At 41.6% G+C, this 19,415-nt stretch overlaps 7 protein-coding genes across 7 annotated transcripts; 4 read left to right on the top strand and 3 right to left on the bottom strand.

Annotated features, from left to right (window-relative positions):
* The first annotated feature begins 2 nt into the window (after positions 1 to 2).
* On the top strand, positions 3 to 2,494 carry Bdp1 (transcription factor TFIIIB component B'' homolog Bdp1). The gene is made up of 2 exons (XM_002057639.4): positions 3 to 1,492; positions 1,573 to 2,494. Exons 1-2 carry the CDS (start codon positions 146 to 148, stop codon positions 2,386 to 2,388), a joined length of 2,163 nt encoding a protein of 720 aa, XP_002057675.1. The 5' UTR covers positions 3 to 145; the 3' UTR covers positions 2,389 to 2,494.
* A 75-nt stretch (positions 2,495 to 2,569) lies between these two features.
* On the top strand, positions 2,570 to 3,295 carry ND-B22 (NADH dehydrogenase (ubiquinone) B22 subunit). The gene is made up of 3 exons (XM_002057640.4): positions 2,570 to 2,731; positions 2,816 to 2,955; positions 3,020 to 3,295. Exons 1-3 carry the CDS (start codon positions 2,634 to 2,636, stop codon positions 3,214 to 3,216), a joined length of 435 nt encoding a protein of 144 aa, XP_002057676.1. The 5' UTR covers positions 2,570 to 2,633; the 3' UTR covers positions 3,217 to 3,295.
* Positions 3,296 to 3,430: 135 nt separating this feature from the next.
* Positions 3,431 to 4,133, bottom strand: LOC6634324 (DET1- and DDB1-associated protein 1). Its single transcript, XM_002057641.4, has one exon. The coding sequence runs from the start codon at positions 3,869 to 3,871 to the stop codon at positions 3,548 to 3,550; it is 324 nt and encodes a 107-aa protein (XP_002057677.1). The 5' UTR covers positions 3,872 to 4,133; the 3' UTR covers positions 3,431 to 3,547.
* Positions 4,134 to 5,103: 970 nt separating this feature from the next.
* Positions 5,104 to 6,448, bottom strand: Tap42 (immunoglobulin binding protein Tap42). Its single transcript, XM_002057642.4, has 2 exons — positions 6,226 to 6,448; positions 5,104 to 6,171 (listed from the first exon to the last, which is right to left on the bottom strand). Exons 1-2 carry the CDS (start codon positions 6,355 to 6,357, stop codon positions 5,164 to 5,166), a joined length of 1,140 nt encoding a protein of 379 aa, XP_002057678.1. The 5' UTR covers positions 6,358 to 6,448; the 3' UTR covers positions 5,104 to 5,163.
* A 166-nt stretch (positions 6,449 to 6,614) lies between these two features.
* On the bottom strand, positions 6,615 to 7,588 carry Grx3 (Glutaredoxin 3). Its single transcript, XM_002057643.4, has 3 exons — positions 7,264 to 7,588; positions 6,946 to 7,208; positions 6,615 to 6,888 (listed from the first exon to the last, which is right to left on the bottom strand). Exons 1-3 carry the CDS (start codon positions 7,471 to 7,473, stop codon positions 6,711 to 6,713), a joined length of 651 nt encoding a protein of 216 aa, XP_002057679.1. The 5' UTR covers positions 7,474 to 7,588; the 3' UTR covers positions 6,615 to 6,710.
* A 480-nt stretch (positions 7,589 to 8,068) lies between these two features.
* Nnp-1 (Ribosomal RNA processing protein 1 homolog Nnp-1) lies at positions 8,069 to 10,544 on the top strand. The gene has a single exon (XM_002057644.4). It carries the CDS (start codon positions 8,174 to 8,176, stop codon positions 10,217 to 10,219), a length of 2,046 nt encoding a protein of 681 aa, XP_002057680.2. The 5' UTR covers positions 8,069 to 8,173; the 3' UTR covers positions 10,220 to 10,544.
* A 4,304-nt stretch (positions 10,545 to 14,848) lies between these two features.
* On the top strand, positions 14,849 to 16,180 carry LOC6634328 (phenoloxidase-activating factor 2). The gene is made up of 2 exons (XM_002057645.4): positions 14,849 to 15,102; positions 15,159 to 16,180. Exons 1-2 carry the CDS (start codon positions 14,875 to 14,877, stop codon positions 16,014 to 16,016), a joined length of 1,086 nt encoding a protein of 361 aa, XP_002057681.1. The 5' UTR covers positions 14,849 to 14,874; the 3' UTR covers positions 16,017 to 16,180.
* Positions 16,181 to 19,415: the final 3,235 nt, after the last annotated feature.

Below are 19,415 nucleotides of genomic sequence, written 5' to 3'. Positions count from 1 at the left end.
GCTTTAATGCTATTTTTCACGTTGTGCAACACTGTTCTTCCGAAACTCGTGCTCTTGCACACTTGTGAATGTTATTGTTACAGCTACTTCGCATGCAATTTGTTTTGCTAAGTAAATGCGTTAAATATAATTAAGAAGTCACGCCATGTCCACGCGACGGCAACGCATTAAGGCCACTGCCAATCTAACTCAAATCAAGCGCAAACCGCGCAGAGGCGAAACAGATCCGGAACCACAAGCTGAGCCCGAACCCCTCCCAACCGCTCTCGCTAAGCAGGAGCATCTAGATGAAGATGCAGCTGAAGTTGCTTTTAAAATGCCCGCTGCCAGTAGCGCAGGCCAGTTGGATGATGTGTTTCATTCAGATCTGGAGGATAATGTCATTCAAATGGATTTGCAGAAGAGTTCGAGTGGATTCCCCATGTCACCCAGTAAGGCGCAGGCACGCCAGCGGTTGCGACCCACTCCTGTTTTTGGGCAACGACGCAACAGCTTTGTGGGTTCGCCTCTGGCGGCCGATTTGGAGGGTGACTATCAGTCGCCTGGCACGCCAACAAGACGAGAGCGTTACCTAAGCGGATCATCAGTGAGTGGCGGGAGCGGAACGCCGCAACAGGTACAGGCATCGCCCAAATACTTTCCAGCTGGTGTTATGAGTCCAGGCATGGGGCGCATACGCACCGAGTCGAGCTGTTCTGTTTACTCCGACAGTGGCGGAGGCGGCGCTAAACCGCGCAAAGGAGAGGGGGATAAGGCACAAACTCAGGCGCAGCAGCGCGTTAATGCAAAGCGAGATTTCGAGACGCGCTTTAACAAGGGCATACCCGATAAGTCGACATTCAAAATGTTTGACATGATCTTTTATAATCCCGAGAGCAATCCAATGGAGCAAAAGCCTGTGGTGACGACCATCAAGGCGGAGGCTAGTGGCAGCTCCAGCGTCAGCGATATCTCAGATGAGTCTAAACCCACCTCGGCTGAGCTGCTGGAGACCAAAACTGAACCATCAGCAAATGCAGCAATGCCGGTGCCACAACTAAAACTTGATGCTAATGGGGAGATGATAATAGACGAGAAAACTCTGGAGATTGAAACCACCGCCGAGGTGGAAGCGCGCAAAGTTTTGGCAAACTCGTCGCTGATTCTCATGGATGAAACAACTGGAGACAATGGATTTTACAAGCGGCATAAGCGTACGCCCACCTGGACATCGGATGATACGGTGCGCTTCTATCGAAGTCTACAAATCATTGGCACCGATTTCTCCCTGATGTGCCAAATGTTTCCTAAGCGCACTCGACGTGATCTTAAGCTCAAGTACAAGCGCGAGGAGCGCATAAATGGGCAGCTAATTAATAAGGCGCTGCTTTATCCAAAGGCATTCAATATTCAGGAGCTGAAAGATCAACTCGAGCAGGAGGATCGCGAGCGAGCTGAGGCAGATCGCGAGTGGCAGGAAATCGTTACAGCTCAAGCGGAAAATACCAAAAAGGTTTGCGAAATGAATAAACTAGACAATTTTTTAAGTCCAATATCTTAGCTTTTTTTTAACTGAAATCATTTTTATTGCAGCGCTCGAAGTCGCAACACAGCAAAGCGGCACGCACCCTCAGCGATGGGGATCTAGTGTACGAGAACGAGCACGTGACCAAGCAAAAACTGGGCAAGCATGCGCTGGCCAAGCGCCGTGCAGCGTTAGATAGCCAAAATGGAGCGGAAGCACCAAAGCGCAAGCGTCGGCCCCTAAAACAGCAACTTGAACAGGATCAGGCGCAGCTGCGAAACGTCAAGCAGAAATTGCAGCAAAAGTTGCAGCAGAAGGTGCAGCAGCAACAGAAAGAGCAGTTGGAGACGCAACAACCAGTTCCCGTGCACATTTTACGAGTGTTTCCTCCTGCTATTAAAAAAGAAAAGGAAATGGATACGGAACAAATAAGCAGTGATCCTTTGATCGAGACCAAGGCTGAGCAGTTGCAGCAGGAGCTTAACTCTTTGTTGGACGAGGGACAGAATGAGATCAACGACAAGTCCGGGTTGCGCGACCTGGACGATGGTGCGCATAACTATGTAAGCGACGTGGACACGGTCACAGATAGCGAGACGGTTTATACTCCAGAGACGGACACAACATATATAGTTGATTTTATTTCGGAGACACCTCTGTTAGAAAGTCCCAACACGGAGAGTGTAAGCGAGCACGATATTGAACAAATACTGGCCGAACTGTCGGAAGGCTCAATGGTGTTGGTGTCCTCGTTGGATGCAGAGCAGGAGGATCGCGTTATTAATGAGATATACATGTACGACCAACAAACGGGGGAGCTGTGTGAGCATCCACTGAAAATACCTGAGCATATTGTTCAGTGTATATTGAATGTTATGAGCTAGGCTAAAGTTTATTATATACCTAATGTTAATTCGCTAGTTTTTAATTTCTTGGTATTTGTTGATATATAACTTATTCAAATCAATAAAACTAAATAGTCACACAGTCTGGCATCACTGTATTACAGTGTTGGAAAACATTTCAAACTCGTCGTTGTGCAGCACACGACATTTGACAGTTCTCATCAGATATTGTTGTTGTTTTCAATAAGCATAATCCAGATTTTGCACAACCTGAGCAACTAAACATGGCCCAAGTTCCCTTGGCTATTGTGTCACACAAACGCCAGGTGTGCAGCTTGTACAAGCGAGCTGTGCGCAATCTGGAGGCATGGTATGATCGTCGGTAAGTGTACGCTGCACCTTAATAGCAAACCGCTTGATTATATAATAAATTGTGTGCATCTTCATTCCAAATCCATGGTAATAGTGAAGTGTTCCGTTATCGGGCGGTGCAGATGCGTGCACGCTTTGATGAGAATCGGAACAAGGATCTGGCAGAGGGTATGCGCCTGCTAGCCTGCGGCCAAAAGGAACTCTTTGAGACGAAACATTACCAGCCAAGAAACTGTAAGTCGAATAATGCCATCAATTAAAAGCTTGTAAAATCAAAGATTAATATTCTTTATTGCAGTTGCTAATAGTGCTGGCGGTTGTGCGTATGAGCGTGAGGTCATCCCACCAGATTGGCTGCTGGACTACTGGCATCCGCTGGAGAAGGCGCAATATCCAGAGTATTTTGCCAAACGTGAACAACGCAAGAAAGAATTTGTGGTCTGGTGGGAGAAGCAATATGGCAAGCCGGATCCCAAGGATTTGGGACACCATTAAACTAGCTTTAAATAATGTAGTCAAACCCAATATTTGTTTCTGAAGTAAAAAAAAAAACCATTGGGCAAACACGAGCATACATTGGCTGTTAATAGAAATCTATTATTTGAAATGATGAGAATTTACGACATATTCGAAAATGTATATGCTGATGGGCTGATTCATTATCTGATCGAACAATTCGCCAACCAATATAATATACGGTTCTAGTTAGTTACTTTCTAGCGTATTTATTTTAAACATAAATGGGATATATCTTAATGTTTTATGGTAGTGTTTGCTCTCCACAGAGTTCAGATGTGAATTATGCATGTTTGAGTGTGTGGCTGCCTCAGTTGAGCTCATTGGCGTCTAAGCGTGGGCGCTTTTTGCTATTGTTGCCATTCGGGGTGCTGTTGGTATTGTTACTGCTCCCATCGTTGCCGTGCTCTCGCTTCCGTTGTAGTGTCTTTTTGTCCCACTGCTGTGTGAGATACCGAAGTAGCACACACCTCTTATCCATCACAATCAGTTGAGCTTGTTCTTGCCCATCCTCTGTGGGTAAATAGACAGAGGCGCGCTTTTGCGACGTTCGTATGCCGTGATCGTTGCTCAGGTGTGTAAAGTTGTTGGAATCGTGTATGGGTAAACCTTTAATGAAATCACTGACAGACATGCTTGTGCTTGTTGTTTTTATTACCCGTGCGTGTGCTTGCTATGGTATCGATGTTTCCAATTGCAAATTGCAGCTCTAAAATTCGAGCATATACCCGTTGCCTAGTTGTGCGTTGCGTTGCGTTGCGAGCGTTTCGTTTGGTTAGTTTATAATTCAATTGTTCAATTTGTGTCAGATGGTGTGCTCTTAACGAAATGTTAATTTTTCGAGTGCCTTGTCTTTTTATTGTTGTTGTTCTTGTTGGTTGGTGTTGAAATACAGTGTGACCGTATGCGTTCATTAAAATACTAAAACTGTTTTTTTTTTTGGAATTTGGACCAATAGGACAAATACCAAAACCCAACTCGGCTCAAGCCCCAGTTTTTGGGCTCTAATTTTTTCTAAATCTAATTAATGTTTACCTGAATTGATTTTTGTTATATTATTAGGCTAGGAGGTAGCGTGTGCCAAGATTTTAATTGCCTAACAAATATTCGTATTTATATATAAATATACATATCTGTATAACTAATACACGATTAATTGATTGCCAACTGTTATTAAACTAATGAAGTAAAAGCGACTAATAATTTAAGCAGCAAACACAACCTGTTAGCAGATTATATTATTATTTGTAGTTTGCAAGTAAGCTTGGTGTGCGTTTGTTATACATACATATGTATGTACATACATGGCACATGCATACATAACTTTGTATATACATGTGTAAGTGCATGCATGCAAATAGAGTTTATAATATTTCCAACACTATTCGATACTTTTATGTGACACTTGTCACCAAAGTGTTCGAAGATGTACTTGGACTCATCAGAGTCCCATAGCAGGAATATATTTAAAAATACGTTATTTTTAAATTGCAATACGGCGGGAAGTAAAATAAGATTATATTCGCAACAATTTGCTGTCAATTTTTCTATCGTTATGTGGATGTTTAGTTTTTTATTTGTGAAGGTCCTTTAAATCACTTAAATTATATTATTTAAATAATTGTAAACAGCAATATAGATCTAGCGGGCACGAACCCCAATTGAATTGAAATACACTCAACAGAAAATAAAATCTTAATTATTATTGTATAAATTTCCATTAATTTTATTTTTTTCTTTAATTATTATTAATTTTTCAATTTGTGCATTTGCCTTTGCAGTTGAAACTGCGATTTTCATTTAATTTTGTTTTTATCATGTGGTGGTTCAAATTTGCAATGACTTGGATTAAGATGCAAACATTGGTTGTTTTTAAAAAATACAAAATACTTTAATGCATGATTAATTTTTAGTTGAGAATTTAGTTTAACTACGATTATGACGATTTCCATCACCACGACGGACCACATCCTTGTATTCGTCCATGCGCCGCATGCGCGCCAAATACTCTGGGTCGTCATTCTCCACTTGGAGTTCCACAACAGCATTTTCTTCGTCTTCCTGCTCATTGGGGTCCAGAGCGGCTGCAATCGCCTTTTCTTGATTTATTTTGGCCATTTTTTGCTCGTCGGGGAAGATGCCTTCGTCTACGCGTTGCTGATAAAACTCGTCCACGGTCATAATGGGCACACTAGGATAGCCCAAGCCAAAAACTGCCTTCTGTGTGGCATTGCGTGTTATAATAAATGGTTGTAGCGGTTTTGGCTTTGATTCTATGTGATGATGTCCATGGCTGTGTCCGTGGCCGTGACTGTGCCCGCCGTGAGCTCTTGGCTGCTGCTCTGCAGTTGAGTTTTCCAACTGTGCCTGTGCTCCAGCCTTCATGCGTCCGAGACGCATTTTAACCATTTCTTTCATCATGCGCAGACTCTCCAACTCCTGCTTGGCATCCATGATGCTCTTATCCAAATACTTCAAAAAGAATTCACGACGCACTTCGTCATCGGCGGTCTTGTTCTTAACGGCATAACGCATGCGGGACATATACTCGTCAATGTCCTTCATCTTGCGGTACTGTGCGATTTTGTCATTCCGATTGTATGCCGCCTCTATTAATTCGCGTTGTTCGCTTCTCTGCTGCGCTGCATCCGTTTTGTTGTCCTGCTGCGTTTTGCTCCTGGGCGCTTCGCAGAGCTCGTACTCCTGGCAGCGTTGAAGATGATCTTTAAAATAGACTTCACCTAACTCTATGGCTTCTGTACTATTTGGATTGTTAATCTTCGTGCTGAGCTTGCCCAGGAAGTATGGCAACAGCATAAAGGGCAGCGAATCCGTGGACACCTCGTCAATCAGCTCATTGGGACTGAACATGCTCACTTGATTGACAATCACAGTGGCTTGCTCAAAATACTCCATTGCTGTTTTCACTTTATTCTAAATAATCATTTCTTATATATCTGTAATTTAGATGCGTTTGTCTACACTCACCTGAAATTCGCTGCCATTGAAGGGTAGCTCGGTGACCTCAAGCTCGTCAAGCAGATTCCAGCCACTTAAAAATATGTCGGATAGCTTTTTCTCCTCGCCGTTAGTTGTTGCAGCAGCATTGGCTTCAGCCATATTTTGTTAATCTCAAATTTAAACAATTTTTATCTCCTAGAACTAATTGCAAGTCGCTTCTACCAGCTGATAGTCATTTGTCAGTGCTGCCAAGCATCATTGTAGCAGTGTTGCATACCGAAAATGTTTAAGCAGCATACACATCTACAGACATTTGGAATACACTTGGCAATAAAAGTAAACGAACATATAATAAAATTATAAATCATTTTAGTGCTAGATTAATAGCTGTTAAATGTATTGCAATAATTGTCTGCTTTCTCAAAAAATTTATGTTTTCGTTTATTTTTGCTTATAAAAGTTGGACATTATTGGTTTGTGAGAAGCGATGTTTGTTCATTTATTCGTTTAGCTTAGCCCTTAAGCGAAGCTTCCAGCTCGTTGTTGGCTAAGAGTTCCTTGATGATGTCCAATCCACCGATAAGTTCGCCCTTCACATAAACCTGTGGATATGTGGGCCAGTCTGAGAAGGTCTTCAAGCCCTGACGAACTTCCTCATCCGAGAGAATGTCAAAAGTTTCATACGGCAAACTAAAAATGTTGTATAGTAATAAATATTTTGTACATAATTCCGTTAAATGTACATACTTTGTCTCGTTAACAATAGCAATAAGCTGCTTGGAAAAGCCACAGCGCGGAGCATTTCGATCCCCCTTCATGAATATCATAAGCGGCGCCTTGTTAATAAGCGCCGTCAAACGCTCCTCCAGAGTTTGTCCTGTCGATGCAGAACTGCTCGCACTTTCGGCTAACTTTTTGGACTTGCTGCTTATTGCAGCAACATCCACGCCATCTACGCGGTCCACAGCGGAACCCTTGGTGAAGAATATAACAGTTGGGACAGCCTCGATCTGGCAAGACAGTTTTGTTGATTTAGTCTGACATTAAAGGTGCACAAAGTCTCACCTGATGTTTCATTGATATCTCAGGGAACTTTTCGGCATTCAGCGTAATGAATTGCAACTTATCGCCCACAATGCTGGCCAGCTCGCTGAGCACGTCGTTTACCTGAGCACATTGCTCGGCCCAGTCGGCGCCAAATAGCGCAACGGTCGTTTTATCGGCGCTAATATATTTCTGATATTCTTCGGAGGTTTCTACAGTTACCACAGGCATTTCAAAGATAATAGTTTAGTAATTTTAAAGCCAATTTTGTGGAAATTGCTATTTAGAATGTCAGCTGGGAAAAAGTGATGCCCAGCAACGTTATTTAAATTTAGTATTAAAAGCCGGTACTAATCTGAATAATAAAATTTTTTGTAAATGAACAACGAATCGACGTGTTTCCGTTAAATTGTATTAAAACTATATTATAAATTTAACATTACAAATTTTTTACGATATATATGATTATGCATTTACAAAAATATCGAAACTAGAAGATTACACCCAAAAACGTGTTAAGGTAACGACATGCGCAACCAAATTTTACTGATTCATATAAAATTAAAACAAATAAATTAAAAAGATCACAATATTATGTTAGCTCCTTTGTATTTAAAAACTCGAAAGTTATGGATTCTGATTCACATTTTTTTTTACAATTCACAGGAGTTATAACCATAACTATTATTCACTCTTGACGTCACAGTTTACAATCGAAAAACGAATCGCATGTAGAGCGTAATCTGTTAGCGTCAATTATATTGACCACATGCAACTCGACAAGTGTTGGAAAACGTGGCGAACATAGCATCAAATATTAATCGATTTATACCAGGCCGCACAACACGTGCGCCCTCCTCTCTCGTAGCAACCGCTTTCAATACATACCAGAGCAATTTGGAAAAAAATTGCAGTTGTTTTAGTATAATCAATGATGGTCACGAGAAAAAGGCCTATAAAGCGCAGCGCACAGGTGGCTGCCATTGACAAAGGAGATGAAATCGAAGATGGCGGCGCTTCACAGCCAAAAGTGCCGAAAGAGTTGCTGGTGATTGCTCAGGAGGTGAAAATAGTGCGTGCACTGGCATGCAATGACTTAACAAAGCGAAATCGTCAGATCCGGAAGCTGCGAAAATGGTTTCAGTTGCGGGCGGTCAGCTCCTTTCCCTTCACTGAGGACGATTTCATGCGCATTTGGAAAGGGCTATACTACAACGTTTGGATGTCAGACAAGCCGCTGGTCCAAGAGGAGCTGGCCGAACAGCTGGCCCAAATGGTAGACAGCTTTGGCGGCAATACTGCCTGCAGCCTGGCCTATTTCAGCGCCTTCATGCGCACCATGTGCCAGGAGTGGTTCGGAATCGATCAGTGGCGCATGGATAAATTTCTGATGCTTGTACGTCGCATGCTACGCTACATGCTGCGTTTGCTAAAGAAGCACAAATGGTCGGCGGATTTAATACAGGCATTCAATGTCAGCATGCAGCAATCGGTGCTAGCAGAGCAGCCAAAATCCCGAGGGCTCACCATGCATTACATGGATGTGTTCTTCGAAGAGCTGGCAAAGGCTGCCAATGAAGAAATCACCGCCGAACAGGTAAATCTTTTCCTGCGGCCTTTTGTACACTATGTGGGCACACAGCGGGACGCCAAGCTAGTGGCTCAGTGCCGCACGCGGGTACTCTACCATTTGCTTTATCAGAGTGAATTGGGTCGCGAGTACAGCGAGAAGTACAAGGCATGGAAGGAAATGGGTTTTCCCAGCGCCTCTATAGACGATGTCGAAAAGATGGACTCAGGCTTCGATGAAGAAGAAGAGGAGGAAGAAGAAGAGCAACAGCAAGAGGTCACATCGCTTGATCCACGTGCGGGAAATGTGGATGTGCTTATGCCTGAACTACCGCTAAATGCTGATTGTGTGCTGGACGAGTTACAGACATTGCTTCGCACCGAGGAATACAACGGCAAGCGGCGTAAGGGACTGCGCAAGCTGTTGCACGTCTTTGAGACATATGCGAGCGGTGAATTTCCTTTGGGTGTGCGTAATATGCCCAAGCCTGAAGGCACCACACTGTCTGAGCTCGTGGAGCAGAAGATCGCAGAGGCGGATGAGTTTGAGGAATCAAATTTCGGCACCGGGCGGAAACTCAAAAAACTCAGCAAGTCAAAGCGGAAGCGCCTTCTTAAGTCCATTAACTTTGAAGAGGTCGATGAGGAGAACTTCGACCAGGTCATAAGCAAGGCACTGTCGCCAAAACTCCAGAAGCAAGTTCAGCGTAATGAGAAGGTGCGTTCAAGCATAAACAATGCCTGGGTAGTCGAGGATGTGGACGCAAATGACGAGGAGTCAAATCCCAAGACAAGTAAGCAGGAGACGGAGAAGGTAAAACAGCAATCAAAAGAGAAAGCTGAGGAGCCTAAGCAAAAGTCCAAACATCAGCCCAAGCAACAGACTAAGGAACAGCCCAAGGACGAGACCGATCAGCAGCTCAAGGCACAGTCCAAGCAGCCGATTAAGGAGCAGACAAAAGCTGCTCGACCCGAACAGGAGTCAACAACGTTAACTGAAACGGAGCCAGCCGAATCTACTCCTAAGCCAAGTAACGGCTGGAATGAGCCATTACAAGATGGTGAAAAGGATTACTTTGTTCCCTCGCGAAAATTGCAACTGAAACAGGCCAACAGCAAGCTGTTGATCAATCCACTAGCCGCCCAGGACACGCCCAAAACCCCAGCACAGCGCCATAAGTTTGCATCGCCCCAATTGGGAAGTGGCAGCAAACGGGTGCGAATTATGACGAAGTGCAACAGCGCCTATCCCAAAAGTGACTACTATAGACAGTTGAAGCTATCGCCACAGCTGCCATACGACGCGAATCGCCAGCCCGGCAAAAGCGTCCTTAAGCCGCATGTTTTACCCGGACCCATCAATCCCAACTACAAGAAGGCCAAGCGATTGTTCAACGATACGCTGTGACGTTGCGTAAATTGGCTGGGGCTGGACTGGATGGAAGAATGAATGGAATGGATTGAGCGATTGGGAGCCAGACCCAGAAGTGCCGCACTAGCCTTGCACTGAGAACTTCGAGGGGTTCTGTTCTCGTTAGCCCAGTCCGATGGATGAAAATAAGGCATATAACTTGCATAGTTAATACAATAAATGTGCATCGGATATTTTTACATTAATAGTATGCTTATTTTGTTTTCATATAATATTTTGCTTGTAGACTATTTTTAAATGTTCAATATGCAACACATTTTGAATTCATATCTAAAATGGAATAAAAGTAAAGTGAATATAATGTATTTTGACCTTCATTTTATAGGTGGTAATCTGTAAGAATATCGCGTAATTTTCTTCTTCGGAAATTGATTCTAATGCTCAAAGTTGTCCCAAGAAGTTGTCATATTGGAGAATAAAATAAGACAACAGCTATCTCCGGAAATATCAAGAAGAAATACCCTTTTGGACAGTTGGCTCAAAGATACTTTTATATGAGTTTTAATTTTTCCGATTGCTTGTATTAGAAATATATAATATAATATTTCTAAATACGATTCGTAATACCAAGGTTATACACCGGCATTGCCCGCGGAACGTATAAAATAAGTACTCCCAAAAATCTTTGAAAATGATTTTGAAACTGATCGGACGGTAAGTGGGTGAAAGGATGAACAAAACATCCAAAACTCGTTAAAATTGTTGCCAGATTAAAATGGCAAACTGATCTAGAGGTCAAGTCATAAGTAAAAGGCCAAACGGATTTCTTGCACTGTTATAGATAGATATATAAATATATAATATATAAATAATTTATACAATGAATCATTGTTGATTTTATTATTAAATTGCACTAAATTCAGATCAACTTAAACAGAAGTTGAAGTCCATGCTGAATAATGTTATGCAAGTATTTAAAATTCATAATTCATTATTAAACTCTTGCAAACGATTGCTGATACAAAAAAATAAATTAACTGTGAAAATTTACACTTTAATTAATTTGTAAATTATTGTAATTTATCTAATTATATTGATTGGAATATAGGAATAAAAAAAATAATACAAAACTGTCATGTCCATTGAGATTTTACCTCGATTCTTTCATTTAAGGTCCAAAACAAAATGTATCTGTTGCTGAGGGGAACTCATTGCTGCTCTCATTTGTCTTATTAAATTTCCTTCATATAAATTGTCTGGTCTCAATTGAACAAAGAAAAACAATTCTGTTTGAATTCATTTAAACACATTTTTATTTCTTTAGTATCAATTTAAAAAGTTTAGTATTCTACTCTCTCGCGGCCTCGAACCGTAGGCCTCGGGTGGAATGTGCCGAATCGAATATTTTCGGGCTTGCCAAAAACGCATTTGGACAAAACAAAGGATAAAATTAATCTATTATTGTTAACTCTATCTTTCATTTGCCATTTCGTTTTTTTTTTTAATATTGACTTTGCTTTGTGAAGAATAACAAATGTGTTAGAAAATTTAATTGAAAATTGTTGCAGGACCTTCCCCCTGCTAGCCCGACACCTTAGCCACAAAGTCTCGTTTTGCAAAGTTCTATGTGTTGCTGCAGGTTGAATTTTGGAAAACGTCAAAATGTCTTAGTGCTTGTTTTCCATCCAAGAGCAAGCTTTCCTAAAAGTAAAAGCTTCTCAATTCTGTCGCCTTGGGGCTGTGCCTTGGCCCCATCAGTCAGTCAGTCAGTCAATCAGAACAAACGCTTATATATATATATATATATACAAAAACATAAATGTATCTGCATCTACTCTCAGCGAAGTCAATCTTTTTCTTTTGTTTTAAGTAACAACAACCGCGTGAAAAGCCATATAAAGCGCATAGCTTGCCGGGCAGGCTATAAATTTCCTCCTCTGGGTCGGCGATATCCCTACACTATCTCGTATCCTTTCTACTTAATAATAATCACCTTTTTCTTTGTTTTTTTTTTATCAATTGTATATTCTAAAAAATAATTTTAACTTAAGAAGACTACTAACTCTACTAACCCCTTCCTGCTTAGCTGTAGGCTCTAATGTCGAGATTAACTGTGAAAAGGGACACGATGCTATTAAAAATATTTGTGGGTTTTTAGCTTTTAATTTTAATATTCTTATGTATTAAATACTTTAATACTTACTGATGCAAAGTATTTATCTTTGCTAAAGAATCTAATTTCTTTATAGTATTCGTTCGTTTTAAAATTTTCGGGTATAAATGTTCCGTTTTATCAATATATGTGTACAAAAAATCAAGTTAACTCCCCGATTGCACAGATCCAGAATATTTAACCAATCCAACACCCTTTTAGCTGACATAATATGCCATTAATATCTGAGAGGTATTTGAGACCTCAACAAAATTAGAAAAGCCCCCACTAAGAAGTGGGACCCGCTATTAGCTTAGCCCTGATTTATAATTTTTTAACATTTTTATTAAATAAACTGTTATTTGAGATTGCTTCACAACTGCTTAATGCGACAGCAACTGCACTCATATCTCTTTGCCGACTGCAGCGAAGAGAGTTAAATGCTCAAAGGATTGCATTGCACTCCACTCACAGTGCGCTCTTTGAGCATAATGAAGGCCTTTTTATACTCAACAGAGAGAGTAAGAGCGCGGACTGGCAATGCAGTTGAGTTGTTTTATGTGAAGAGAGAGATTTTCGGTTAAGCTCAAAGCGGTGCTCAACTTAAAACTCAAAAAAACAAGCTCGAAATCCTGTTAGTTGAGTTGAGTTAATAAGAATGTTGATTTGTTTATCTTCAAGATAGATTTAACTCTACTTTTAGGCAAAAGTACCTCAGTTTGCCAAATGTACTCCTTATTATCTGTAGGCAATATTTATTATGTGTGCTACTGAGGATTACCTATTGGAAAATATCTTTTATTTTCGGGTTTGTTTTCATTTATTTATTTATTAAATGTCAATATATTTACTTATTTCGTCTTGCTACGTTTTACAAGCTAATATGAGAATAATTTTTTTTGTGTGCATTTTAAATGTTTTTCAATTTTTTGCAGCATTTGCATATTTTACGTCCATAACGAAATGAGAATGTGTATGTTTTTTTTTTTGTTGTTTTTGTATTCGAAATCGGCAATCAGCACTCAATTTACAAAATATATTGCCAGTATCATGGAAAATGAACTTCCGATTCGTTCCACAGTAGCACATCATAAATTTTCATATTAATTGGAAATATGTTATGTTCGGCACAAGCTGTTGGCCAAAACAAATAAGCCGGGCGTATGAGCAGTACGTATGGATGTGATGTACTGCATAAATCACAACTTAGGGGTAGATTTAATTTCCTTGAGGATAACATCTGTTAAAAGTGTTTGAACACGATTTAACAAATTAAGTTCTATATAACAACAGCAGGCACAACATAATATAAAATAGGATGATGGCAGGACAACGATGACAGTTTCTAGGGGCCAGGCCAAATATCCTTGTCGCCTGTCGACGGCAACAATTCCCGTTGACAATCTGTTTAAGTTGCGTAAATCTCAGTCAAACAAGCAGCCGGAGCACTTGGAGTGCAACAAATATGTATAGATCCAACCACTCACTTGAGTTGTGTGTCTATCGAACTGTATGGAAGCATTCGCATTCACCAACGCATTCGCAGCCGTATTCGTATTCGTATACGTATTCACAGCCGCATTCACATGCACCCGGCGGGCCCAACTGTCATCGGTATGTGTGCCTGTTGCCCAACTGTCTGCGATGCTCTATGCACATCTTGTGTATTAAAACTTGTCGAAATTTTATTCAATTTACGTGCACTTAAGCGACGATTGTGCATTAAGATATGACGCAAAACTTGCACCGCCTTCGCCGACTAATGCTCCGTAATAGATACGGATACGTGTTGATGTCGCTGCAAAAGTAAACAAAAACAAGAAAGACCAGTTGCCGTCGCTGTGCGGGATTTTGAATACCCTTTTAAAGGATCCAAAATCTAACAAAACAAAAAGTTAAAACGCCCCTTAATAAACTCAATTTTTAAGTTTGTTGCTACATTTAAGTTTGGATAAATTTTAGCTTCTTCGAAACATGGCTAAGTTGTGGTAAAAATTAGAATATTTTGAATTATTTTGATTAGGGATCAAATTTGGTAGGCGTTTAAATTCAATAGTTGTGATCATATTTTGAAAAAAAAGTTTATCAAGCAAGGTTCGAACTAAAAGCTGGGTTCAAGGAGCTTGAAAGTCACTTTCAGTTCTTAATACAGGGATTTGGCCTCAATCTAGCACAAACCCACAGATCATATTTGTTGGCTTTCGACTCCTGCTGGAAGTCTTATACTACTTATAATACCAATTTAATATAGGACCAAACTTTTAATTGGGAATTATTTATGTAGGGTCTTTGGCCACGACCAATTGCTTGATAATGCTCAAGAACTTTACTTTTTTCATTGGAGAAGCTTTTGTTTTGATTTGTCAGACGATTGCTATGATTGCCGGACAGTGGACTATTTTTAGAACTTTAAGCTATATTTAACTCAATCAAAACTGTACCTGACCTATTGTGAGTCTGGGCGGAGGCTATAAAAGCCCGGGAGCAATTCACAGCGCAGTTCTAGATCACGCCGAGTGCCCAGCCATAGGTCAACAATATGGATCTTTTAATTCGAATGCTCTTGACATTGATCTTTCCGGCTGCTATCGGCCGTGCGGAAACATCCGGCTACAAATCGTGTGCACCAGACAAGAACTGTGTGTCCTACGATTTGTGCAATGAGGGTATTTTTGTGGATGGCCACTTTTATCCCGACCGCAGTCGCACTCTCCTGGACGAGCAGCACTGTCACTATATGGAAAAGTGCTGCAATGTGAACGAAACGGTAAAGATCACGAGGAATAGTAATATGCCAATCGATATAAACGTTTAATTTAATAGCTTTCAGCATCCAGCGAGATTAACTATAACGATTATTTGGGACATCTTAAGCAATGCGGCGGGCGCTTGGATCTCTGGTTCCATTTGAACCCGATGGGCTATAAAAAGCAGAAGGCCAACTTTGGCGAATTTCCCTGGCTAGTGGCCATCTACGGAGCAGATGGATATCTTTGCAGCGGTGTTCTCATCACACCGCTGGCGGTGTTAACTGCGGCGCACTGTGTCCAGGGCGAAACGGCATCTGATCTGCGTCTGGTTGCCGGCGAATGGGATGCTGCGGTTCAGCTTGAGCCATTGCCCCATCAAGAGCGGACTGTGACTGAGCTGATGCTACATCCAAACTATACACAATCGCCGGCGGGCCATAATCTGGCGCTGCTCCTGCTGGACCCGGACGCATCCTTCTCGTTAACGCCACACGTGCAGGTGATTTGCCTGCCGCCGCCCCACATAATCTACAACTTCAGCCAGTGCTTCGTGGCCGGCTGGCGGCGGTCGGACTTCAATGCGAACGAGACGCTGCCCAAACGTTGGCCGCTCTACGTCCTGCCGCGGGATCAGTGCGCGGTAAGACTGCGTCCGGCCATATTGGGCCGTCGCTTTGCGCTCAACGATACGCTGCTCTGCACTGGCGGCGACAAGGACGACTTTGTGTGCAGCGACATGGGCGCCATTCCCCTAATGTGCCCGCTCGCCGGCAGCGATGATCGCTTCGTGCTCGCCGGGCTGCTGGCACGGGCGACCCGTTGCGATGGCCCCCAACTCTTGGGCATCTACTCAAACGTGAAGTTCTACCGGCGCTGGATAGATCATACGCTCAGGGAACGTGACCAGGACATAAGACAGTATATGGTGTAGACGAGCAGAAATGGAGTAAAATGCTATATGCCGTTAAATTACCATGCAAAAGATATTCGTTTAATTTTATTTTAAAAATTATTTTAAGCGTATGTTAGATGCAAAAGTCAATTAGTCAAAAAGCTACATTACTTTCTTATACTCTTAAAAGCTTTTCTGCAATAATTCAACTTTGGATAGAAAACTGATTAAATGTAAACATTTTTAATCGTTAAAGAAATTGATTTGGTAGCTTTAATTCATATGTTACTTTGGTTCCTAATTAAAAAAAAAAAAATTTAAAGAATATATGTCCAGAATATACGACAAGATAAAATAGTTGCCATATACAATATGTGAAAGATGTGACAGATCTAGACATATTCTAGGTTTAATCTGATAAAAACCTCAATTTTGACAATGTGTCCTTTTATAATATATGCTTACGTACATGTCGCATGTGTAAGAAATATGTCTAGATTTAATCTGATAAAAACTTGAATTTCGACAGCTTATTCTTTTTGAAGCTATATGATATAGTATTCTGGTTATGCTTCGATTTTTCTTATACATAGTAGAAGAGTCATAAAAATAAGAATAGTAGAAAACTAATAGAGAAATACAAGGCATGCCTTCTTAAAGTATAAACTGTTTTGTGATTAAATTATACTACCTATTGCAAAATGTGCATTGATTGACTATGGTGGGCTTTCAGTTTAAAGCTGTAAAATAACCCAGACTCAGTTCCTTTAGCAGAAGTGTAGTTTTCACTTTGTGGAAAGTTTATAGTCTCACGATGGCGACAAATATGTTCTGGAACAAACCACAATTTCTAGTAATAGGCCCGATCGACTCAAATAACCACACACAGACAGCTATAAAAGCGGACCAGCGCTTGTGTCCCGTGTTCACATATAAATGAATTGTTTAATTGAACGCAAGTGGCTTTTATTGGATTAATTTGAATTTAATTGAATTTTAAATATGTTTCGCTGCCGCCCGCTGATACCCTTGCTCGGCCTGGTGCTGGTGGTGCGTGGTCAATTCCCCTTCTTCGGCGAACCCTACGAGGATGACTTTGTGGACGTCAAGTTCGACGGCTGCAAGCAATGCGAGCACAATTTTCACAATATGGTCTTTCTGCTGAAGAACTCCGATGGCACGGAACAGTCTGCCCTTTCCAATTACTCCATTGTGGTGCTGATCATGTGGTTTTGCCTGGGCGTCTTGGTGGCTGTGCAACGTTGGCGAAAAATGAAAACTGGAGCGTATCAAGCTTACGAGCTGTTACGTTAACTTACTCCTTAGAGCTCGCATTTCAGTTAAACTTACATGTTTATAAACAATTTATTACATATAAATATACGAAAGTATATCCCATATACATAAGCCTCAAATAAGCAATACCAATAATAATAGCAACATTTATTTTATTTATTTATTTATTAAAAGTCAACAAATAATTACAAAAATAAAGTTGGAAACTATAGTAACATATATGACGATGACATTTCAATAATTATATCCAGTTCGCCTATAATCTCTTAAGTAACTTATCCAAACGATCCACATCGTGCATTCCGAGAGCCAGGCCCAAAGGCTGACCATTTGCTTTCGCCGTGGGATATAGGTAAATCGTGTAGATTACTTATTAATTGTGTGTCCGGGTCCGGGGACGGCAGTGTGTCAACTGACGGAATCTTTTTTTTTGGGCAGACATTTGTCTTGTCGCAGCGTTTACCGGTTTGCCGTGAATCTGCCATCCTACGACTCCGGTCGGACGTAAACGGATCTGTCTCTGAATTATGACCAGTTGCAGGTTTGGCTGCTTTGCATGTTGCTGTCCGCCCTCGTCGATGGCGTCTAAATTGAAAATTGAAAAATTGCTTATTGCAATTTGTTGCCACAATCGGCTGACCATACACAGAAGCGCATCTCGGCCAATACCATGGCAGTTGTTGGCCCGTTGCCGTTGCCGTTGCCGTTGGCATCGTTACATGCTCTTTACGCTTTTGAACTTCCGTTTGCCATTTGGCGTGCACGTGCTGCCAAGTCCGGGCTGTGAAAAGGTCCTGGTCCACCCGCCGGCTGCTGCTGCTGCTGTTGGTGTTTCCTGTGCGAGAATTTAGCAATATATTTTTCTTATTTCGTTTGACGTTAGTTCGTGCTACTATCTCGGGCATAAAAGGAAGCTGCAGCGGGGCAACTGGCAACTGGCAACTGGCAACTGGAAAGCGCATAAGAAAATAGAAAGAAAACTTTTGCATATTTTGTACTTTATGCTTGAAATATTTATGATCTCATGCAATTTGTGGCTTACTTTTGGTCGAGCAACTGTCTGGCCCGTTGTCTGGCGGTTGCCCGGTTGCTCCACCCAGCCCCTTTGACTGCCCATCCTTCTGGTCGCCTTGCCATGGTGGCCGCCGAGCGACGTGTCTGCCAATCTGTGAAATATGCTGCTAATGCACTTATTGCCATGGCTATTGAATTTATATGGCAAACGTCTCCGACTCCGTCTCCGACTCGAATCTTCCGTAGTCCTGCGCTTTGTAAACTTGGGCCGCTGTGCAGCAATTTAAAACAACTTTTGTGGCTTAAGTTGGACATGTGTCCAGCACTCAGCTTAATTGTGTTTCCGGCGCAGCAATTTAAGGTCGCACACCCAAAAGATGAAGCCGTGGCTAAAGTTGGTTTTTTATTATTATTAACTCATAGATTTCCAAAAAAAGAAATTAGCTATCATGCGGTTCGGCTAAGCCATTGCTGTAATGCCTTACGGATGTTGTCTTTATCAGGGCGTCGAACCTAGTTTCTCAATCTTAGCTAAGTAAATATCGTTTTTGAATCTAATTAAATTAGTCTAGTATTGTAAATTTATATTATTTCAAATGTCAGTCTGCGCCAATTATAAATCGAAGAGCTATCATTTTTTTCAATGTGTCGTGTGACTCTTGAATCTTTAACTTAGCTGGCGTCGACGTGACCCAGGCTTAGATTAATTGCCTTGCCAGGAATTGGGTTTTGGCCGTCTGTGCAAAATGTCGCTGCTCTGCGTTTTCGCCCTTTGCCGGAGCTGCAAAAACTCGGCTGCCTAATTTATGGCGCACTAAATGAAAAAGCCCCCAAAAGTGCATTTTAAGTTGCGATTCGAGTGGAGAGTCTCGTGGAGTGGCCCAGTCCCAGGCCCAGGCTTGCTCTGATCCGGCCAATACAGTTAAAGCGTCGAGGCATGGCGTGAACCCAGCCCAGCCCAGCCACAAGGGGACAACCGGACATCGGTGTGTTTCACATTTCGTTGCATTTGGTAACTGGACGATTCGCTTCGAATCGATTCGATTCGGTTCGCTTTGATTCGATTTGATTCGATTCATGCACTGTTTTTTTTTTTTTTGCGGCGCTCAAGATCCGAATGGGTTGGGT

The sequence above is a fragment of the Drosophila virilis genome, chromosome 4 (genome assembly GCF_030788295.1).
Source record: "Drosophila virilis strain 15010-1051.87 chromosome 4, Dvir_AGI_RSII-ME, whole genome shotgun sequence".
Classification (NCBI taxonomy): domain Eukaryota; kingdom Metazoa; phylum Arthropoda; class Insecta; order Diptera; family Drosophilidae; genus Drosophila; species Drosophila virilis.
The sequence above is the reverse complement of the archived record's forward strand: the minus strand, read 5'-3'. Positions and strand labels throughout refer to the sequence as shown.

Bases quoted from the DNA above. Each gene is read 5' to 3' on its own strand.
- Bdp1 (XM_002057639.4), top strand. From the start codon at position 146: ATGTCCACGCGACGGCAACGCATTAAGGCCACTGCCAATCTAACTCAA. The intron at 1,493-1,572 runs GTTTGCGAAATG...TTTTTATTGCAG, and splicing joins AAGCGGAAAATACCAAAAAG to CGCTCGAAGTCGCAACACAG.
- Nnp-1 (XM_002057644.4), top strand. From the start codon at position 8,174: ATGATGGTCACGAGAAAAAGGCCTATAAAGCGCAGCGCACAGGTGGCT.
- ND-B22 (XM_002057640.4), top strand. From the start codon at position 2,634: ATGGCCCAAGTTCCCTTGGCTATTGTGTCACACAAACGCCAGGTGTGC. The intron at 2,732-2,815 runs GTAAGTGTACGC...CCATGGTAATAG, and splicing joins GAGGCATGGTATGATCGTCG to TGAAGTGTTCCGTTATCGGG. The intron at 2,956-3,019 runs GTAAGTCGAATA...TCTTTATTGCAG, and splicing joins ACATTACCAGCCAAGAAACT to TTGCTAATAGTGCTGGCGGT.
- Grx3 (XM_002057643.4), bottom strand. From the start codon at position 7,473: ATGCCTGTGGTAACTGTAGAAACCTCCGAAGAATATCAGAAATATATT. The intron at 7,209-7,263 runs GTGAGACTTTGT...CTGTCTTGCCAG, and splicing joins AGATATCAATGAAACATCAG to ATCGAGGCTGTCCCAACTGT. The intron at 6,889-6,945 runs GTATGTACATTT...CAACATTTTTAG, and splicing joins GCTATTGTTAACGAGACAAA to TTTGCCGTATGAAACTTTTG.
- Tap42 (XM_002057642.4), bottom strand. From the start codon at position 6,357: ATGGCTGAAGCCAATGCTGCTGCAACAACTAACGGCGAGGAGAAAAAG. The intron at 6,172-6,225 runs GTGAGTGTAGAC...ATGATTATTTAG, and splicing joins TCAATGGCAGCGAATTTCAG to AATAAAGTGAAAACAGCAAT.
- LOC6634328 (XM_002057645.4), top strand. From the start codon at position 14,875: ATGGATCTTTTAATTCGAATGCTCTTGACATTGATCTTTCCGGCTGCT. The intron at 15,103-15,158 runs GTAAAGATCACG...TTAATTTAATAG, and splicing joins GCTGCAATGTGAACGAAACG to CTTTCAGCATCCAGCGAGAT.
- LOC6634324 (XM_002057641.4), bottom strand. From the start codon at position 3,871: ATGTCTGTCAGTGATTTCATTAAAGGTTTACCCATACACGATTCCAAC.